We start from the raw sequence: 19,547 nt of genomic DNA on the forward strand, positions 1-19,547 counted from the left end.
GACTCAGCAGACCATGTAGTTTGTGAATCGGTATGACCGGTTCGTAATTGTGTATTCATATATCGGCTCAATATCTGAGAATAATTATACAGTATATTCTGGGATTACAACATCCTGCACTGCTTTTTATAGATCTTTCAAACTGGCAAAAGTACAATCTCCTGTTCCTTTAAATATCTAATCACAACTCATAACTCAACATTCATGTTAGCAGATTGAAAATATAATCGAGTTGCAGGAAACTTTTATGTGGGAGCCTCTACCCACAGGTCCGGCTTTAGGGAGGGAGACTTAGTCTTTATGGCAATGGGGCGCCGATATGGCGTGAATCTTTATTAATGATCCTAAACAGAAAGGCTCCCTGTCCAAAACGGGAACATAAAATAAGAGTAATAATCAGTGTCAGGTTTCTCCTCGGTCGCGGTCTTGTCCGCAGGCCTTCGGTGTCCTGCACCACATGATCCCCACTGCGAGACAGAACAACACGTAAGAAAGCTCTCCAGGCCGGCTCGACCAGTCAGCACTAATGAGGCTGATTAGGCAGAGCCGGTACAGTTGCGCCACGGAGGGAAGAAGCCAGCGCCGTCACCTGCAAACCGTGGCCTAACCATGCCCCCTCGTCTCCCACACTTTAGTATAACTAATATAGATACTAGTGTCCCCTCTAACAAGGACTCGACTGAATTTTGTGATGCCACTACTAAAATCCTACTTTGTGGGACTGTTTGACCTGCTCTTTGTTAATGCTCTATCGAAAAGGTCTTTGAGGGAGTTTAACCCTGTTGAAATATGGCTAAGCTAATATGACTATTCAACATTAAAGACAACTGATATGGATTAATACAGAACAAATAAACACTGATGATACAACATTCTGCCAAAGCTGCTCTAAGCCTCGTGATTTGTTACAGATCACCTTCTACGAGGAGAGGGACTTCCAGGGCCGCTCCTATGAGTGCATGAGCGACTGCTCCGACATGTCCTCCTACCTGAGCAGGTGTCAGTCCTGCAGGGTGGAGAGCGGCTGCTTCATGGTGTACGAGCGTCCCAACTTCATGGGCCAGCAGTTCTTCATGAGGAGGGGCGAGTACTCCGACTACTCAAGCATGATGGGCATGAGCAGTGGCATCAGGTCTTGCCGTATGATCCCCATGGTAGGTGTTAGAAGAACGCCCAAAGGCTAGACCTTGGACCTTTCTCACCACTTAACAAAGCACGTTTTATAATTTAATTCTAACAGATTGCATGTTTATCTCACTCAAAAAACAGCACAGAGGCCAGTTCAGGATGAAGATCTACGAGAGGGAGAACTTCGGTGGTCAGATAAATGAGCTGATGGACGACTGTGACAACATCAAGGACCGCTACCGCATGAACGACTGTATGTCCTGCCACGTGATGGACGGTCACTGGCTGATGTACGAGCAGCCCAGGTTCAGGGGCAGGATGATGTACATGAGGCCTGGAGAGTACAGGAGCTTCAGGGAGATGGGCATGAGTGGCATCGGTTCATGAGCATGAGGCGTATCACTGACATGTGCTAACTATCTATTTTGAAACCAATAAATCATGATTTAACTTATTTTTGGATTTGCTGCAATTATTTTCTCTAAAAAAGTAGTTTTAGGTAGGTTAGGGATTTGTGAGGATCATTTTCAGTTTCTGGAGCTTCAGATTGTGAATGCCAAATAAGCTTTTAATTCAGCACTTTATCGAAACACACAATAGCTATATAAAAGTTTTATTTGGAGTTCATTATAGAACGAGTTTGAGTAGCCATAATAGCCATAAGCCATAAGCCATATTACTCATAAGCCCCCAATGCTACAAACCACAAAAAACCTAATTGACCATTCATTAGATCATTAATATATGCCATGCAATAAATATTTATGGAAGTTAATGTTTAACAGTAAACAGTAAGTTATGGTAGAAAAAGGAATTGAAAGGGAATTGAAACTGTAGTTAAATTTGTATTTATCTGCTTTGTAACATATGATGATACTTTCCCACTCTGGAGGTCATTCTTCTTAAATTTCACATTCAGTTTCATTATAACTCAATGGCAGCAAGATATAAAATTTCAATGTCAGATGACTCAGCGGACCACGTAGTTTGTGAATCGGTATGACCGGTTCTTAACTGTATATTTATATTTACATTTCTATTTGTCTGTTTTGCAACATATCATGATACTTTCACACCGTGGGGGTAATTCTTCTTAAATTCCACATTAACTTTCACTATAACCCAATGGCAGGAAACAAAACATTTAAAAATATCAGATGACTCAGCGGACAATTTTGTTTGTGAAGCCGTATGACCGGTGAGTAATTGTATATTTATATATTGGCTCAATATCGGAGAACGTATCCTTTCAGTGATTAATGATATATTCTGGTATCACAATATCCTTTACTGCTTTTATAGATGTTTCAAACTGGCAAAAGTACAATCCCCTGTTCCTTTGAAAAACAAATCACAACTCATAACTCAACATTCATGTTAGTAGATTGAAAATATGATTGAGTTGCAGGAAACCATTAGTACTGTATAACTAATACACATAATAGTTTCCCCTCTAATAAGCACTCGAGTGAATTTTGTGAATCCGCTGCTAAAATCCTACTTTGTGAAACTGTTTGAACTGCTCTTTGTTAGCGCTTTATCCAGAAGGTCTTTGAGGGAGTTTGACCCTGTTGAAATATGACTATGCATCTCAACACTCTATGGGCTTCTATAGCATGTTGCTTGGTCAGGGCTTTGGACAATAGGGGGGGCACACACCCTTTGGGTCTGTTCAGGTATAAAGGTACAGGGTTAAACCAGTCAGGGTATCAGTTCACCAACAGTTCTCTCAGAGACCTTCAGACCCACCACAAGCAAAACCATGGGCAAGGTAAGAATTAATACACATATTCATCATTAAAGACAACTGATATGGATTAATACAGAACAAATAACCACTGATGGTACAACGTTCTGCCAAAGCTGCTCTAATGCCTCATGGTTTGTTACAGATCACCTTCTACGAGGAGAGGAACTTCCAGGGCCGCTCCTATGAGTGCATGAGCGACTGCTCCGACATGTCCTCCTACCTGAGCAGGTGTCAGTCCTGCAGGGTGGAGAGCGGCTGCTTCATGGTGTACGAGCGTCCCAACTTCATGGGCCAGCAGTTCTTCATGAGGAGGGGCGAGTACTCCGACTACTCAAGCATGATGGGCATGAGCAGTGGCATCAAGTCTTGCCGTATGATCCCCATGGTAGGTGTTAGAAGAACGTCCAAAGACTAGACCCTGGACCTTTCTCACCACTTAACAAAGCACGTTTTATAGTTGAATTTTAACAGATTGTATATTCATCTCACTCAAAAAACAGCACAGAGGCCAGTTCAGGATGAAGATCTACGAGAGGGAGAACTTCAGTGGTCAGATGAACGAGCTGATGGACGACTGTGACAACATCATGGACCGTTACCGCATGAACGACTGCCAGTCCTGCCACGTGATCGAAGGCCACTGGCTGATGTACGAGCAGCCCCAGTTCAGAGGCAAGATGATGTACATGAGGCCTGGAGAGTACAGGAACTTCAGGGAGATGGGCATGAGTGGCACCAGGTTCATGAGCATGAGGCGTATCACTGACATGTGCTAACTATCTATTTTGAAACCAATAAATCATGATTTAACTTATTTTTGGATTTGCTGCAATTATTTTCTATAACAAAGTAGAGGTTTTGTGTGGAACATTTTCAGTTTCTGGAGCTTCAGAATATGAATGGCAAATAAGTTTTTAATTCAGCACTTTAGTGAAGCACACAAAGGATTGAACGAAAATGTATTTGGATTTCATTATAGAACAAGTTTCAGTAGCAAGCCATATTCACGTAATGGTTAAAAGTTAGTTATCATTTAGACAATTATTAGCTTTGGTGTAGAATGTTTGGTGTTCATTGAGTATTTGAATCACTTTTTACAAATAAAAGATAATTATAGCTAATAATTGGGTCCAAAATGTATAGCCCAATTTCACTTTATTAAACTCTTGCCATAACGACCATAAAGTCCCACTGGTCCCCAGTGGTCTTCATTCTGTTAGTCAGACTAGGGAACAAATATCGTGAAGATAAAACTTGAGTTGAACTGATGAATAAATTCAATGGATACCAATTGTGGAGTTGTTGTGGTCTTGTGATTGGTCAACATCAGAATTCCTCTGGGTATTGCAGTTGATATTGTGAAAACAAATAAGCATTAAGAAATAAAACACATCTTCTATCCCATTCCCTTCATAAAAGATTACAAACCTACACTATACAGTTTGGCTGTAATACCATGATATCAAATGGATGGAAATTTTGGGGAAAATCACAGTTGAACTTCATTGGAAAGGTCGTATGCCCTTGATGAAGGTTACACAATGGGAACTTGTTTTGGGAAAATTATTTATTATATATATTAATTATATATTATATAATAATTTTGGAAAATTATTATATAATTGTTGAGAGAAACATACATTAAAGTATAAACACAATTCACACCAATCAAAACATGAAAGGATCTTTATTTACATAAATGTTTCTTACATTTACAATAAATAAATGAACCATCTCCAGAGGATAACATAATTTGTAACCCCTATAGTATTACAATAATAGTACTAAACAATAGCAAATGTACATTAAACGTCATTAAATGTACATCTCAAAGAAATTGTATTATTCTAGTAGGACTATAACAATGAAAATCCACATTGCATGGTAATCACCTAAAATGCTTATATCAAATTGAAACTACCTTGTAAATGTTGATACAAGTACGCTTCAACTTGGAAGTGAATAATTGTTGGTAACAAAGCTTTATTTCTATAAATAATGTGGATCTGTGTCTTATCTCTGTGCTTCTGCTATGAGATATATATATATATTTTTTTTTTATGTTTTGAGTAATTACAGCAAATGTATGATATCTGACTATTTCTGTTTTATAGTTTTTAGCTATTCATAGATATTTAACATTTTAATGTTATTTTTTATTTTAATCCAACTTTTTTTTACGGACTATTAAGCTTTTTTATTGTTAACGCTAATAGTCTATACTGAAGTGCACCAAACCTCACCAAAATGAACTCCTTGTACATGTAAATGTACCTGGCGAAAATAAACTGATTCTGATTCTGAGGGTTTATTTGGAAAAAGTGGTTGCGTTTTAAGGTTTTCTACATTTGTATATTCTTAACATTTATAATAAAACCATTCATCACGCAGCTAAAAAACAGAGGGCTATGTTTACAGCTACTTCAAAAATGAACAACTTGTCACAGATAAAAACAAACAATACAGCATGTTACGAAATTATGAAAAATATAACTGTCTACTAATCTGCGCTGTAACTTGAAAGAATACTCTTTTTTACGACCTCCCAATTGAAAATAAATATTCTAAAGTCTTCTAGGGGATCCAGTCACATGGAATCACATCCAGTCACAAACGCCCCTCAGCACTCTATAGGCCTCTATACCATGTTGCTGGCTCAGGGCTTTACACAATGGGGGCCACAGATTCTTTGGGTTTGTTCAGGTATAAAAGTAAGGGTTAAAACAGAACCGACATCAGTGTAGCAGTGACACAGTCCTGAGAAAAAATACCACCATGACTATGGGCAAGGTAAGCACCGTGACTAGTCATGTTTTCAAATGTCAATGTGAACTCATTATTCTAAATGAAAAAAATAGAACTATTGGCCTCAAACAACTGGTTAAATATTTGTTTGTTCGTTTTTTTGTTACAGATAATCTTCTACGAGGAGAGGAACTTCCAGGGCCGCTCCTATGAGTGCATGAGCGACTGCTCCGACATGTCCTCCTACCTGAGCAGGTGCCACTCCTGCAGGGTGGAGAGCGGCTGCTTCATGGTGTATGATCGTCCCAACTACATGGGAAACCAGTACTTCATGAAGAGGGGAGAGTACTCCGACTACATGAGCATGATGGGCATGAGGGACTGTATCAGGTCTTGCCGCATGATCCCCATGGTAGGATATCTGCACTATTTCATAACCGTTTGAAATAGTAAAATAGCAGTAATACGGCACAATAATACATATTACACTCTTTTACCCTAACAGCACAGAGGCCAGTTCAGGATGAGGATCTACGAGAGGGAGAACTTCGGTGGTCAGATGAATGAGATGATGGACGACTGTGACAACATCCAGGATCGTTACAGCATGTCCGACTGCATGTCCTGCCACGTGATGGACGGCCACTGGCTGATGTACGAGCAGCCCCAGTACAGAGGCAAGATGATGTACATGAGGCCCGGAGAGTACAGGAACTTCAGGGAGATGGGCATGAGTGGCACCAGGTTCATGAGCATGAGGCGTATCATGGATTCGATGTAAACGTTGCTGTATGAAATGTAAATAAAGACAACAAAACTGATGAAAAACTGAACATTTTCTGTTATGGTTTATTTACATTCCTATTAAAAAGAGAGACCTCAGGCAGTCTTTGATCACTTAATTACAATTTAAATACATCTACTTTTTTATAATTTTAAAACCAGAATATTGCAACAACACTAGTGACTTGGATGAAATAAATAAGATTACTTATTTTGATCTTGATTATTTCATGTCAGTTAACATTTCCATTTCCAATGGAAATGTAAATATAAGTAAACACTTGTAAATAGATTAGGCACTGTGGTGTCATGGCAGAAACTTAAAAACAAGAAGTTGATTCCCGTATGTCTGTGTTTCATTAACACACAAGCTAAAAATCCTGACAGATCTTCTTGCTTATAGGTTAGCAATTGCTGTAATTGCTCACGCCTTTTATACCCTTAATTAGCAAAATGTGTCCACTCCACTATTTTGTGATTTTTCTTGAAATATTTGCATTTTATGTTATGAGACAAAAATATGAGACAGAGACACATAAACAAACAACAACAAGAAATTGAGAATAGTTGTATCAACAAAAATTAGAACATCGGTTATTGCACAAGGCCTCCCCCTGTAACATGTATTGCAGTAAAAGAGAAGAAAAGAGAAAGATGTAATCAGGGGGGGCTCAAGGAAGCATGTGAGGCAGATGCTGACAGTGTGTGTGCATGTGTGTGTGTGTGTGTGTGTGTGTGTGTGTGTGTGAGAGGCGTCCACCTAACTGTGCATGGGATTGTTCCCCAGTTGATGCTGGTGTTTAAAGTCAGAAACGTATCATAGCACTACCAAGTAGCAGGAAGACGTTGCAGACAGCCACGAGCCCCATAGCCACGAGCACACTCTGAGCACAAAGCGCCAAAACAGAGAAGCCAAGAGCCCAAAATAAATAAATAAATAAATAAATAAACAGCCATGCATACAAGATACACAAATCAGTCCGCAAATGCATTAGATGAACCTGCACACCAAAGCATGCACCCAACCCACCCCCACACCAGGCGCAAGGTTAAAGTTAATTTGCACATGATGTTTTGTTTATATTAAATGTGTTAAGAAGTCTAATTCAATGTAATTTAAGTTGGGTGCTAAATTTGCTCCTCAATTCTAATTTGTATCCACTTAGTATTTAGCATTTTTAATTAGAATGTCATTTTCTATATTGTATTTGTGAAGTTGTTGATTATAAATAAAATGTAAAAGATGGATATTTTCTGTTTTTTTTTCTGGCTTTGTCAACACCTCAGTACCGAAACAGACCTCTTAAAGGTGAGATAACCTTCTTTGTGCTGCTAATGATGGAAACTGCTCAATACTTATTCTACCGGACCTCAGTGCTACATTTGACACGGTGGATCCTGGCTATGTTGGCATCTCTGATCTCTGACTCCACTCCCACTAGTTTTTAATCTGGGGTCCCCCAGGGCTCAATCCAGGACCCATATTGTTCTCCTTATATATGATTAGCTATTTATGTGCCATGTGGAGCTTTACAGGTAATGTGATATGAATCTGAGACTGAAATTAATTTGAGGCTGTGTTAACAAATATTAACAGCCGCATGAAATTAGGTTACCCACTAGTAGTAAACTTGCCATTTGAAACCCTGGTATGCAGACATTATGTAATTAATGAATTATTTATTTTTATAATGTTTATATTTATTGCAATTAACAAATGTGCTTAGGGGGCCAAAATGAAACTTAAACATTTACATTAGTTAATTGGTGAGGTAACATTAAGAACTTATTTAAGACCCTAGTATTTGATGAGTAATAACTAATGTTTATTAATACAACCTCATAATCAAAGCATTACATTCTTCTTCTATTTTAAATACATTGATATATGACATGAATAAAAACATTTATTACAATGTTTATGTTACTTTGTCAATCACAGTTTGTTAGAACTGGCTTTTTAATTCATTTTGTGGGAATCTAATTTGTAAAAAACAAACTCTGAATAAAATAAATATAATTCTCTCCCTATAGTATTAGATAAAGAAGTGTTGTTGGCCATCCAAACTCTGTGGAAATTTCACAAGGTATTGTGTCATCTGGTAAAAAAAAAAAAAAAAAGGGGGGGGGGGGGGGGATTCTAAAGTCTTCCAGGGAGCAGTCATGTGGCTATATGAAAGAGTAACACCCAACCCTCTACTGGCCTCTATACTGTGCTGGGTAAGGGCTTTTCACAATGGGGTCCACCAATTCTTTAGGGTTTTGGAAGGTATAAAAGTAAGGGTTAAACAGAACAGGACAGCAGTGTAGCAGTAGCAGCAGCAACAGCAACAGCTCATCCATCCAAAATGACCACCACCAGCATGAACATGGGAAAGGTAAATATTTAATAATGAAAATATTCATCATCATCTTAACAATAGGAGTATAAAACACATATTCAGTCCTGTAATATGTACAGAATATTAAAAAAAATCAAGCTTGTAGCAACATTTCAAATCTTCCAAATCAATGCCAATAATCAATAATATATCCGACTTTTAACAGATCACCTTCTACGAGGACAGAAACTTCCAGGGCCGCTCCTATGAGTGCATGAGCGACTGTCCTGACATGTCCTCCTACCTGAGCAGGTGTCAGTCCTGCAGGGTGGAGAGCGGCTGCTTCATGGTGTACGAGCGTCCCAACTTCATGGGCCAGCAGTTCTTCATGAGGAGGGGCGAGTACTCCGACTACTCAAGCATGATGGGCATGAGCAGTGGCATCAGGTCTTGCCGTATGATCCCCATGGTAGGTGTTAGAAGAACATCCAAAGGCTAGACCTAGCACCTTTCTCACCTCTTAACAAAGTATGTTTTATAAGTCATGTCTTGCCGTATGATCCCCATGGTAGATATAATAATAATAGCCCTGTCCTAGCCTCTAACCACATTATGTGAGCTTGGCGGATTTTTTGTAGATATTGGTGGATTTTCTGGAAATTACAATTGTTTTTCCCCAAACAGCACAGAGGCCAGTTCAGGATGAGGATCTACGAGAGGGATAACTTCGGTGGCCAGATGAACGAGCTGATGGACGACTGCGACAACATCCAGGATCGTTACCGCATGAACGACTGCCAGTCCTGCCACGTGATGGACGGTCACTGGCTGATGTACGAGCAGCCCCAGTACAGAGGCAGGATGATGTACATGAGGCCTGGAGAGTACAGGAGCTTCAGGGAGATGGGCATGAGTGGCACCAGGTTCATGAGCATGAGGCGTATTAGTGACATGTGTTAGACATTTTTATTTTTGAATAAAAAATATTACTAATGCAAAATCCTGTGTCTGAAATATTATTCATCTATTTGAAACTGTAGCAAACAAAAAATACACAATAACATATGGCTGTTTGAGCATATCTAGGTTTGGGGTAAAATAATAATAATAATAATAATAATTATAATAATAATAATAATAATAATAATAATAAAAATAGCTGCCAGCAGCAATACACAAGGTCCAGTTTAGTCATTTTAGGTACGTATTACAGTATTCCAAGTTCTGCGAAACGCAGCACAAGTTACAAATGTTATAAACACTGTTAACTTACGTCTGGACCAATCAACGTGCACTTAAGTCACTGCATGTTGTTCTTCTGGCGTCCAGTTTATATATCCCTGAAGAACGTTTTTCTAAGAATTATGATCGTTCCTGGATGACGCAGTGCGAACACAAAAGAAATGGTTGGTTCCTCCAATGGTTCATAGAATGTCCTGCGGCGTAAAAACATATTACAATGATTATAGGTTCCAGGGTTTTTTTAAGACGCAGCGCGGGTTACAGTTTTCCGAGTTTCCTTTAAAGTCAGCCCCGGCTCAAGCTGTCTGTCTAGATGTCGTCCTCGCAAGGGGCTGGAGGGAAATGAGTTCTGAGAGACGAAGCTTGGACTTATATAACTTAGAATGATGATGTCACAAAGTGGCCCACTCCTGAAAGCAATAACAATAGGGATCCCACCCTGCGAGCTGGACCCCTTATAATACATGTAATGTTGTTTCAAATGTTGAGGACAAAGAGTATTTCTGGAATGTTCATTAAACCATTCAATTTCTACCACAAAATGAATAGTAAAAAGTAGACAATCCCTGGTGAAGTTGTAAAACTGTGCCGGCCCAGTTCAGTGTGGCAAATTTGCCACATAAATATGTTTACATATATTAATTTTAGTTTATTTGCTAGATTTTTCCATCAGAGGAAACGGTAGCAAATAAATCCAGCAATCAAATAATGATTCCTGAATTAATTTTTGTGGGACTATAGAAGAAAATTGTTTGATTATTAAAGTAGTTTCAATTGTCTCCATAATAGCAGCTCAGTAACACCCTGAGCTACGCGGGACTTTCTGTAGAGGCCAGATGGCGTGATAACAGCGTAAAGAAAGAATAGCAAAAGGTCTCACATATTGTCAATATCAGGGATGATAACCACCTGTAAGATGAACAAACAAACAAACAATGGATTATGGAGTCCACGAGAATCCGAAAATGAGCACAGTGGACAGTAACCCGGGATGAGGGAGCCTACAAACTTCAGAACCCCATGTCCTTAGGATCACCACACTTGGTTTCATACATTTAACTCTTCTCTAGTTCGTATACATGAACCCTATGTTGAAGAAAAATGATTATTATTTACTGTGTATTATTTTATTATTATTATACAATATATTGCAAAATTCTGCAAGACTAGATGGACCTGCTCGAAGTATTAGTGTTACGGCTGACACTAGTGAACCCAAGCACAAGACATAGACGTGAATAGTGGTACATATTAAAGGGTTTATTAAAAGGATCAAGGGGGTAAGAGGATGGCAGGCGAGGCAGGCGGGGCAGGGCGGGCGGGCAGGAGGGCAGACAGGGCAGTTCGGGCAGGCAGGACAGGGAGACGGGCAGGTAGACGGGGCAGGTAGGGCAGGCAGGGCAGGCAGGCAGGCAGACGGACAGATGGGTAGGCGGGCAGGTATGCAAGCACACCCACCCATCCGTTGGTAACTGGGGCGACGGGGTCTTGGTAATAAAACATTGAGAATACTCTGAGTAGTAATCAACACAGAGCGGCCATGCGCGAGAATAAGAAGTGGATGGGAAGCTGGAGTTGATATACTGCCTGGTGATGAGTAGATGGATGGCAGGTGAGGAGGCAGAGCAAGCGTGTCAGGAGAGAGCCGGAGAATGCAGCCCCGTCCACCGCACATCCACACACAGACAGAGACAGAGCGAGGGAGAGAAAGAGCGAGAGGGGCTGCCTGCAGGCTAAGTGGAAGAGGACGTGAAGTGGAGGGCGTGACAATTAGTCGTTAAGATAGTTGGATGTGACCACATACAGTATGACCGGTTATGGTAATGGGGATGACAAAATATTTTTCTTGCAGCCAAATTGTATTTCATCCGCAAAATCTAAAATGTGTTTCTAACTGTATCTTACTATCTTTCCAATTTTTCAAACACCTTCATCAATCCATTCATTACCACGCTGAAGTGACAAAGCAAACCGCATTCAAAACGATAGGTAGAGAAAGCGCTCAGTCTAGAATGATTACGCATGAGCGTATACAGTAGATAATAACCCTCCTACGTCTGTATTCAAAGTGGGACTGAACATTGCACACTGCTGACTCATAACTTTGATACAATGGTGCCATAGATTGTTTAGATGTCACGTTAGGTATAAAGAACGGCTCAATTCTGCTTTGGAGAGCTACAGCATTGCCGCGTACATCCACAATCATGCACGGAAAGGTAGGCACACAAATGGCATTATCTTTTATAATTGTGAACTTCATATTACATTTGCTCTTAACCACATAATGTTAATTGATTGACTTTGTGGTTATAGTTATCCGCTAAATCTGTGACTGCTATTTTAACCAAAAAGCAATGACAAGGATAAACATGATTGGTCACACTGTCACTTTTACTGCGGATTACAGATCATCTTCTACGAGGACAGGAACTTCCAGGGTCGTTCCTATGAAACCAGCAGCGACTGCCCTGAGCTCACCTCCTACCTGAGCAGATGCCACTCCTGCAGGGTGGAGAGCGGCTGCTTCATGGTCTACGACCACTCCAACTACATGGGCCAGCAGTACTTTGTGAAGAAGGGAGAGTACTCCGACTACCAGCGTATGATGGGCTTCAATGACTGCATCAGATCCTGCCGTATGATCCCCATGGTATGGCTTATCAAAACAGAGCATATTTCACCCGCAGATAACTGGGATTGTCAGAATTCTACCACGCATGAAATGCAACCGGGGTTAAACCGAAAGCATAATCATAGAAAGGACTTCTAAACCGCCTCGTGATCTTTTCGTGTCACCCAACAGCACAGGGGCTCCTATAGAATCAGGCTCTACGAGAAGGAGAACTTTGGCGGTCAGATGCACGAGCTGATGGACGACTGCGACAACATCCAGGACCGCTACCGCATGTCCGACTGCCAGTCCTGCAACGTGATGGACGGCCATTGGCTGATGTACGAGCAGCCCCAGTACAGAGGCAGGATGATGTACATGAGGCCTGGAGAGTACAGGAACTTCAAGGAGATGGGCAACAGTGGCATGAGGTTCAGCTCTGTTAGGCGCATCACTGACTCCTGCTAACTCCACCTGTTTCCAATTTGAAAAAGAGAATTGAAAAATAAAATCTTCCTTTAACTATACAAGATATGTATTTTCTTTCCTGAGTGGGATATACTTTTTCCTTTTTTTTTCATAAGCAATAACAGGCATAATCAATATCATAATTATCAATTTAACTGTTTATAGGTTTTTTACAAATAAAATAACACATTTGTACTCAAGTTATTATACTATTTGGTCATCGGGGAAAAAAATTGGTCCAGGTTTGATTTACATAGCGGGTGGTTCTTTAAACAGATTTATAATGATAATACCCTTTAATAAAAATAAACTTTATTTGTAAAGCACCTTTCATACACAACATGCAACTCAAAGTTCTTTACATTAAAAGAAGGCAATCAAATAGCAACAATGAGCGTGATTATGTGTGTGTCCAGCTTTTCGGCATCTACTCTACTTCGCAAAGCGCGTTTGTGTGTGCTCTCGTGAGCTAAATAATTGCAGTACCTTGATCAGTGTCCAGGGCATCTGGTGTCACAGTCATACGCCCCGGTCATTCAGAAAATGTATGAATTCACCTCCACCATTTTGAAAAACATGGTTTGACCTTTTTTTCCCATATTGCCGGGAGTGTAAATGAGCCTCCTAGGTTAGGTTTATGTCATATGTCACACTGACTGTTACTTCTGAGCTGTAGTGAGGTTTGTATCAACACTCAGTCACTTGGCATTCCTAGAGGATTTTTATTCCCGATTCCTTGTGTGCAAGACAATGTCAGATAATATAGCATTTCAATTCTAGAACTACAAAAATATGTGCCCATTGAGTGGATGTGTTACACACTAAGTATGTGATAAACTCAGGAAACATACACTATACATACACTGTACACCACACCTACATATCTATATCTACCTGTTTATAATATTGTGTTGTTTTGTTTATCCAATATAATAATGCTGTAAATTGTTATATCGTGAACTGGACTAAACTTATTAATGGTGTGTGTGTGTGTGTGTGTGTGTGTGTGTGTGTGTGTGTGTGTGTGTGTGTGTGTGTGTGTATGTGTGTGTGTGTGTGTGTGTGTGTGTGTGTGTGTGTGTGTGTGTGTGTTTGTGTACTTATAATATAGTAAATAGTAGATTAGAGTAGATATATTATAGTAGTTAGAGTAGATAGATGAATTATGAATGAATTATAGTATATTAATTAAGCATGTTGGTGTGTGTTTATTATAATCTGAGATTTTAGGTTATTCATTAATTATTAGTTAATAATTAATGATATAAAATGTTAAACCTTTACCATGATCAAAGATTTATATATGAAAACTCCTTATTAAAGGGGACCTATTATGCACCTTTTCAATATAGGTCTCTAAGGTCCCTAAGGTCTCTAAGGAAAATAAGAAAATAAAATACAATTAAATAAATAAATACATCTACAATAGAAACACACTGTTTTATTGGTTTTGTTTGGAGAAATGCACCGCTTTGTGCTTGTCTGTGAAGTCAACAGAGCAGTTCCCGGTGGTGCTTGGCAGCTCTCAAGCCGTGGGTGGAGTTTCTCATGGGGGGGCGGTTGTAATTGACACAAATCTGAACAGCTTGTTGAATCGTGTTTTCTGAAATAGACAGGTCACAAAAAACTGACTGGGTTGTCTTATTTCACAGTTTGTGTGTTAGTAGGCCCATCAGAGACCCAAATATCAGCGGGAAGATCCATGTATGTTCATTGTATGTTCATTGTAGCTGTATCCTGTATTTTATATTGTTTAGTTTGATTCCTTCATATCCCAATAAGTGTATAACATACTAATTAAACACAATATCTGCATTATGTAATCATGTTATAATTCACAAATATGGATGCATTATCTTTTGAATATTAACAAATGTTTTTAAAAGGTTGTTTTGGAGAATATGCTGTGTACAGTAACAGTGAAAAAACTTGTATGAAAAGTAATAAATGTATAAAATTAAATTAAATCAAAGAAGTGTCTGTGGCCAGCTTTTTGCTCAAATAATTATTGTTGTCATAGTCAACAGAACAATAGGTATAGTCAATTATACAATGTACTTAAATTAAAGCTACATCAAAAATATAGTTATTCAAAAATGGTTGTGGATTGACAAATGCTCAAACGTGGATAATAGAGTTATTATAACCACTCGTGTCCAAGCTAATGAAACCAGTTAAAATGAACATGAGTTCTCACAGCCATTCAATATAATCATTTGACATATTTTCCTCTTTTGATACAAGGAATCATTTGTCTGTTGAAAGCAACATTTCATTTTGCAAGCTCATTAATACAAAATATGTCTTTGCTCCATTTTAGGATGCTGTCTGTAATCTAAATACAGTACATATTGGAATGGCTTGTAAAGAAATTAATCTGCGTCATCAAATAAGCGAAAATGTAAAACGTAAAAAATCCCTTAGTTGAAGTAATGAAGATATGAGTTAAAATATGTAACATTCAGAAAAGATCCCTTTGTGGAATATGGATGATATACAGTAAATTTAAATATGCTACACTGAAAAAACCTTTAGTAGAAAACTGATATGATGAGATACACCATATGAGTTTAAATATTTCAAATTTTAAAAATCCCCTTTTGGAAGTGAAGAACATATACAGTACATTAAACAAAAAAATATAAATGATTATTAAATGATTAATTATTTTTTATTATTATTATTATTATTATTTATTATTTAATTGTTATTATTATTTTTAATCCATTAGTGTAAGAAAAGGAATTTTTGAATTTTTAATATGTATTTTCGTTCCAATTCCTTGGTGGAAATAAGGACGATATTAGTTTAAATATTTCACATTAAAAAATCCCATTTTGAAAGCGAGCAAGATATTAGTTTCAGCATTTAACTTTTTTTTTAATCCCTTTGTGGCATATGGCTGATATGACATTACATTACATTTGAAACATAAAAAAAACTTTGTGGAAGATGGACAAAATTGCCTTATTTATCTAACATTAAAAAAAACTTTAGTGGAAGGGAGGTACAGTACATCTTAGTTTGAATATTTACAGTGAAAGTGGGGAAGATGAACATTACATTGCTCTTGCTCTGTTTTTTAACAATGACAATGACAGTCCAATAGCAGGGCCTCTTCTCACAAATGCAACGGGCACAGATCATGACCTGTTAAAGGCCACTTTGAATTGCACTATACGGGGGGCCTCTGTCCCATGTTGCTCTGTCAGGAATTTTAACAATAGGGTCATGTATTCTTTGGTTGGGAGGTCAGGTATAAAAGAGGGATGGGACGTAGAGGAAAACTGTGCAATCATTTTGGGCCAATACAGTAGAAACTGCAACCATGACCATGGGCAAGGTGTGTCACGGTTTAGCTTCATTTAAAAAAAATTGATGTGGATGTTCAGTCTGATTTGAGTTCTGTTGCCCTTCATTGTTTTATAAAACCCTGTAACACCTGCGACAGAGGGTGTGACCATAATGGTGTCTTTCTTTTTAGATCATCTTCTACGAGGACAGGAACTTCCAGGGTCGTTCCTATGAGACCAGCAGCGACTGTCCCGACATGTCCTCCTACCTGAGCAGGTGCCACTCCTGCAGGGTGGAGAGCGGCTGCTTCATGGTGTACGACCGCTCCAACTTCATGGGAAACCAGTACTTCGTGAGGAGGGGAGAGTACTCCGACTATCAGCGTATGGGCATGAGCGACTGCATCAGGTCCTGCCGCATGATCCCCATGGTAAATCAGCTTCAACAGTTTATTCTGAAACCGAATGTCATCGTCTGTACGGAATCTTCAAAAAAGGAGCAAAACCCCCCAAAAAACGCTGACTAAAGTACTTGGTATTTCAACGATAACAAGATATAATTTTCTTCGGTACACATATCCTTTCTTACTGAGGATTAATTTGGCCATCGACATGCGTTTGTTTACAGCACAGAGGCCAGTTCAGGATGAGGATCTACGAGAAGGAGAACTTCGGTGGTCAGATGCACGAGATGATGGACGACTGTGAAAACATGATGGACCGTTACCGCATGAACGACTGCCAGTCCTGCAACGTGATGGACGGCCACTGGCTGATGTATGAGCAGCCCCAGTTCAGAGGCAAGATGATGTACATGAGGCCCGGAGAGTACAGGAGCTTCAGGGATATGGGCATGAGTGGCACTAGGTTCATGAGCATGAAGCGTATCATGGACTCCTGTTATTAAAGTAACAGTGAATAAACTCCAGCAAATGCTCTAAGAAAAATGCTTTTTTCAATTACTTATTACTCAACCTTGTATACACCTGCCAAAAAAGGCACCACAAAAGGTTATCATTTTATTGAACTTTGCGAGGGAACATCTGTTGTTGAAAAAAGTGTCTCACTCCCTCAGCATAGACAATAAACAGTGAAATATCAATCTAAAGTGCAATCAACAATCCATAAACTGATCCAGGATGTTAAAGATGTGTATATATTATCAGATTCAATGATAAATGCTTGAGGATTGGAACTGCAAAAACAAAACAAATTTGTATTATCCTATAGTTGGCCAATAATATGGTGGGTTTGTGATGTGGATATTATAGGAATTCATATCCCAAAACACTTGTAATGCAACATTCAGTCAGTAACCACTTGACCATGTATGGTCAAAGGCTAAAAACAAATGAAAGGCTTGCAGGCCTGACATTAAAAGATGAATATAAACAAGGAAATATATCCCTTTTACCAAAACAAACAAAGGTCTGTCTTACTGACCCCAAACATCTATAAAATAACTATCAAGCCTTTCAATAAATTCTTTCTAAATTCTTGGGCGATAAAAAAATTAAATCTAATTTTTGAGATATTGTGGAGCTTTATGGAAAACAACTAGACTCTTGGTTTTTACATGCTTATTGAAGTTCAGTTTGCTGTCAATAATGACACCTAGATTTCTGCAGTTGGAAGTGATTTGGGTGGTAATAAACCAAGACGTGGAGAAATGAAAATGTACTTCAGGTTTTCAGCATTTAACTGCAGGGAGTTTGGGACATCCAAAAACTGACCTCAGTGAGGTTCACTATTGTGCGAGACACAACACTGGGTGAAATCTGCATAGAAATGGAAATGAATATTATGCTTATGTAAAATGTGCTCCAATGGCATTATATAAGTAGAAAATAATAATGGGCCAAAGACTGAGCCCTGGGGTACTCCACAGTTTAACGAGGTGGAGGAGGGTCTACAGGCACTAATGGCAATGCCAAAAGTCCTGTTTTTAATGTAATAGCATGGTGCTGCGGCTGTTGCACCATGGTGCATCCACACTGTGAGCTGGAAGCATCAACCCAGCGTTAACCTATGTCATTCAATCTGGATATCCGAAAAGGACGCTTCAGAGGTTTCCTCTGAAACAATGTTTTCAGCAAACTTCAAAGCATTCAGATTAGGATTTAGCTTGTTTTTGCCAAACGGTTTTTAAAGGTAAACAGGAAACCTAACACATCAGAGATGAAGGTAGAGCATATGCTTAGTATCTTCTCGATGCTGCCGACATGTCAGGCTTATATGTAGATGTGCAATCCAAGCAGGCGGTAATTGTGGCCTGATCAGATCAACTGCAGATGTTAGAACTTGTGACAATTTGTTTCAATGCAATGTTTACAGTTGCAAAGCTGGTGTCAGAGTCATTTTATATTGTGCAAGGTCGCTGGGATAATAATGAATAAATAAATAAATAATAGTATAAAAACTTTAGAAAACCGAAAAAATACTTTTAAACCAAATTTGTTCCTTTTTAACCTTGAGGCTGTATTATGTGACAATAATGTATAAGAGTATAACTATAAATGCTGGAAGTAAAAATGAAAATGAAATATGTAACTTTCACAGACTTTGAAAAAGTAATTTGATAATAAGTTGCTAGTTTACACTATGGTATGGTATTGGCTTGGTATGGTATGGTTGAACCAGAGGTTGTGAGCTAATGTAATATTGTCTGGTGTAGTTGGTTTAAGCATACAGTAACGCTAATGTGTTACCTATTAAAGTAATATTTATATATCAATAATCAAAATGGTGGTATCCGCTTGTGGAATTGATCTTGTTTAACAAAATATACATATACAGTAGTGCTTATTTTCAGTATCACTCCAAACTCCATGGGAAAAATACAAGGGAGTTAACTTCCAAGTTATCCTACAAAAAGACTAGATCACAAATTATGAAGACACAGTGAATAATTATGATATCTACCAATTTAAGCATGCTACTGGTTGAAGATCATGAAGTTAGTGATCTCGGAATACAAATTGTGCACTTTTTTTGCAGAGACAGGAAATGGGGGATAAAGAGACACAACAAATTACCGCAGGCCGATATATATTTAACCTGGGTCGCTAGATTACCAGGACACCCCATGTTGGACTTTTTGTGGTTTAGTTTTGGTCTCAATTGTAAACATGGAAGTTTTGGAACAACTGTGTTACTAGTTGAACAAATAGGATTTATGAAATACTTGTTTTTAAACAAAAGGT

The 19,547-nt window shown here is 38.7% G+C and overlaps 5 protein-coding genes across 8 annotated transcripts; all 5 read left to right on the forward strand.

Moving 5' to 3' along the window:
* Positions 1 to 959: 959 nt before the first annotated feature.
* LOC307244550 (gamma-crystallin M3-like) lies at positions 960 to 1,515 on the forward strand (the record flags this gene model as incomplete). The annotated part of the gene is made up of 2 exons (XM_080019770.1): positions 960 to 1,154; positions 1,270 to 1,515. 2 exons carry the CDS (start codon positions 960 to 962, stop codon positions 1,513 to 1,515), a joined length of 441 nt encoding a protein of 146 aa, XP_079875896.1.
* A 1,505-nt stretch (positions 1,516 to 3,020) lies between these two features.
* On the forward strand, positions 3,021 to 3,654 carry LOC307244558 (gamma-crystallin M3-like; the record flags this gene model as incomplete). The annotated part of the gene is made up of 2 exons (XM_080019781.1): positions 3,021 to 3,263; positions 3,379 to 3,654. Exons 1-2 carry the CDS (start codon positions 3,069 to 3,071, stop codon positions 3,652 to 3,654), a joined length of 471 nt encoding a protein of 156 aa, XP_079875907.1. The 5' UTR covers positions 3,021 to 3,068.
* A 1,999-nt stretch (positions 3,655 to 5,653) lies between these two features.
* LOC307244547 (gamma-crystallin M3-like) lies at positions 5,654 to 9,687 on the forward strand (the record flags this gene model as incomplete). 4 transcript variants are annotated; one of them, XM_080019766.1, is made up of 3 exons in its annotated part: positions 5,654 to 5,668; positions 8,954 to 9,196; positions 9,412 to 9,687. In XM_080019766.1, the coding sequence occupies 3 exons, from the start codon at positions 5,654 to 5,656 to the stop codon at positions 9,685 to 9,687; spliced, it is 534 nt and encodes a 177-aa protein (XP_079875892.1). The 4 variants fall into 4 exon arrangements, with proteins under 4 accessions (XP_079875892.1, XP_079875891.1, XP_079875893.1 ...); XM_080019765.1 differs by lacking the exons at positions 8,954 to 9,196; positions 9,412 to 9,687 and adding exons at positions 5,793 to 6,035; positions 6,129 to 6,404; XM_080019764.1 differs by lacking the exon at positions 5,654 to 5,668 and adding an exon at positions 8,755 to 8,784.
* Positions 9,688 to 12,176: 2,489 nt separating this feature from the next.
* On the forward strand, positions 12,177 to 13,051 carry LOC307244549 (gamma-crystallin M3-like; the record flags this gene model as incomplete). The annotated part of the gene is made up of 3 exons (XM_080019769.1): positions 12,177 to 12,188; positions 12,380 to 12,622; positions 12,776 to 13,051. The coding sequence occupies 3 exons, from the start codon at positions 12,177 to 12,179 to the stop codon at positions 13,049 to 13,051; spliced, it is 531 nt and encodes a 176-aa protein (XP_079875895.1).
* A 3,328-nt stretch (positions 13,052 to 16,379) lies between these two features.
* Positions 16,380 to 17,251, forward strand: LOC307244548 (gamma-crystallin M3-like; the record flags this gene model as incomplete). The annotated part of the gene is made up of 3 exons (XM_080019768.1): positions 16,380 to 16,394; positions 16,536 to 16,775; positions 16,973 to 17,251. The coding sequence occupies 3 exons, from the start codon at positions 16,380 to 16,382 to the stop codon at positions 17,249 to 17,251; spliced, it is 534 nt and encodes a 177-aa protein (XP_079875894.1).
* Between the last annotated feature and the right edge of the window lie 2,296 nt (positions 17,252 to 19,547).

The sequence above is a fragment of the Zeus faber genome, assembly GCF_960531495.2.
Source record: "Zeus faber genome assembly, chromosome: 18".
In the NCBI taxonomy this organism is placed as follows: domain Eukaryota; kingdom Metazoa; phylum Chordata; class Actinopteri; order Zeiformes; family Zeidae; genus Zeus; species Zeus faber.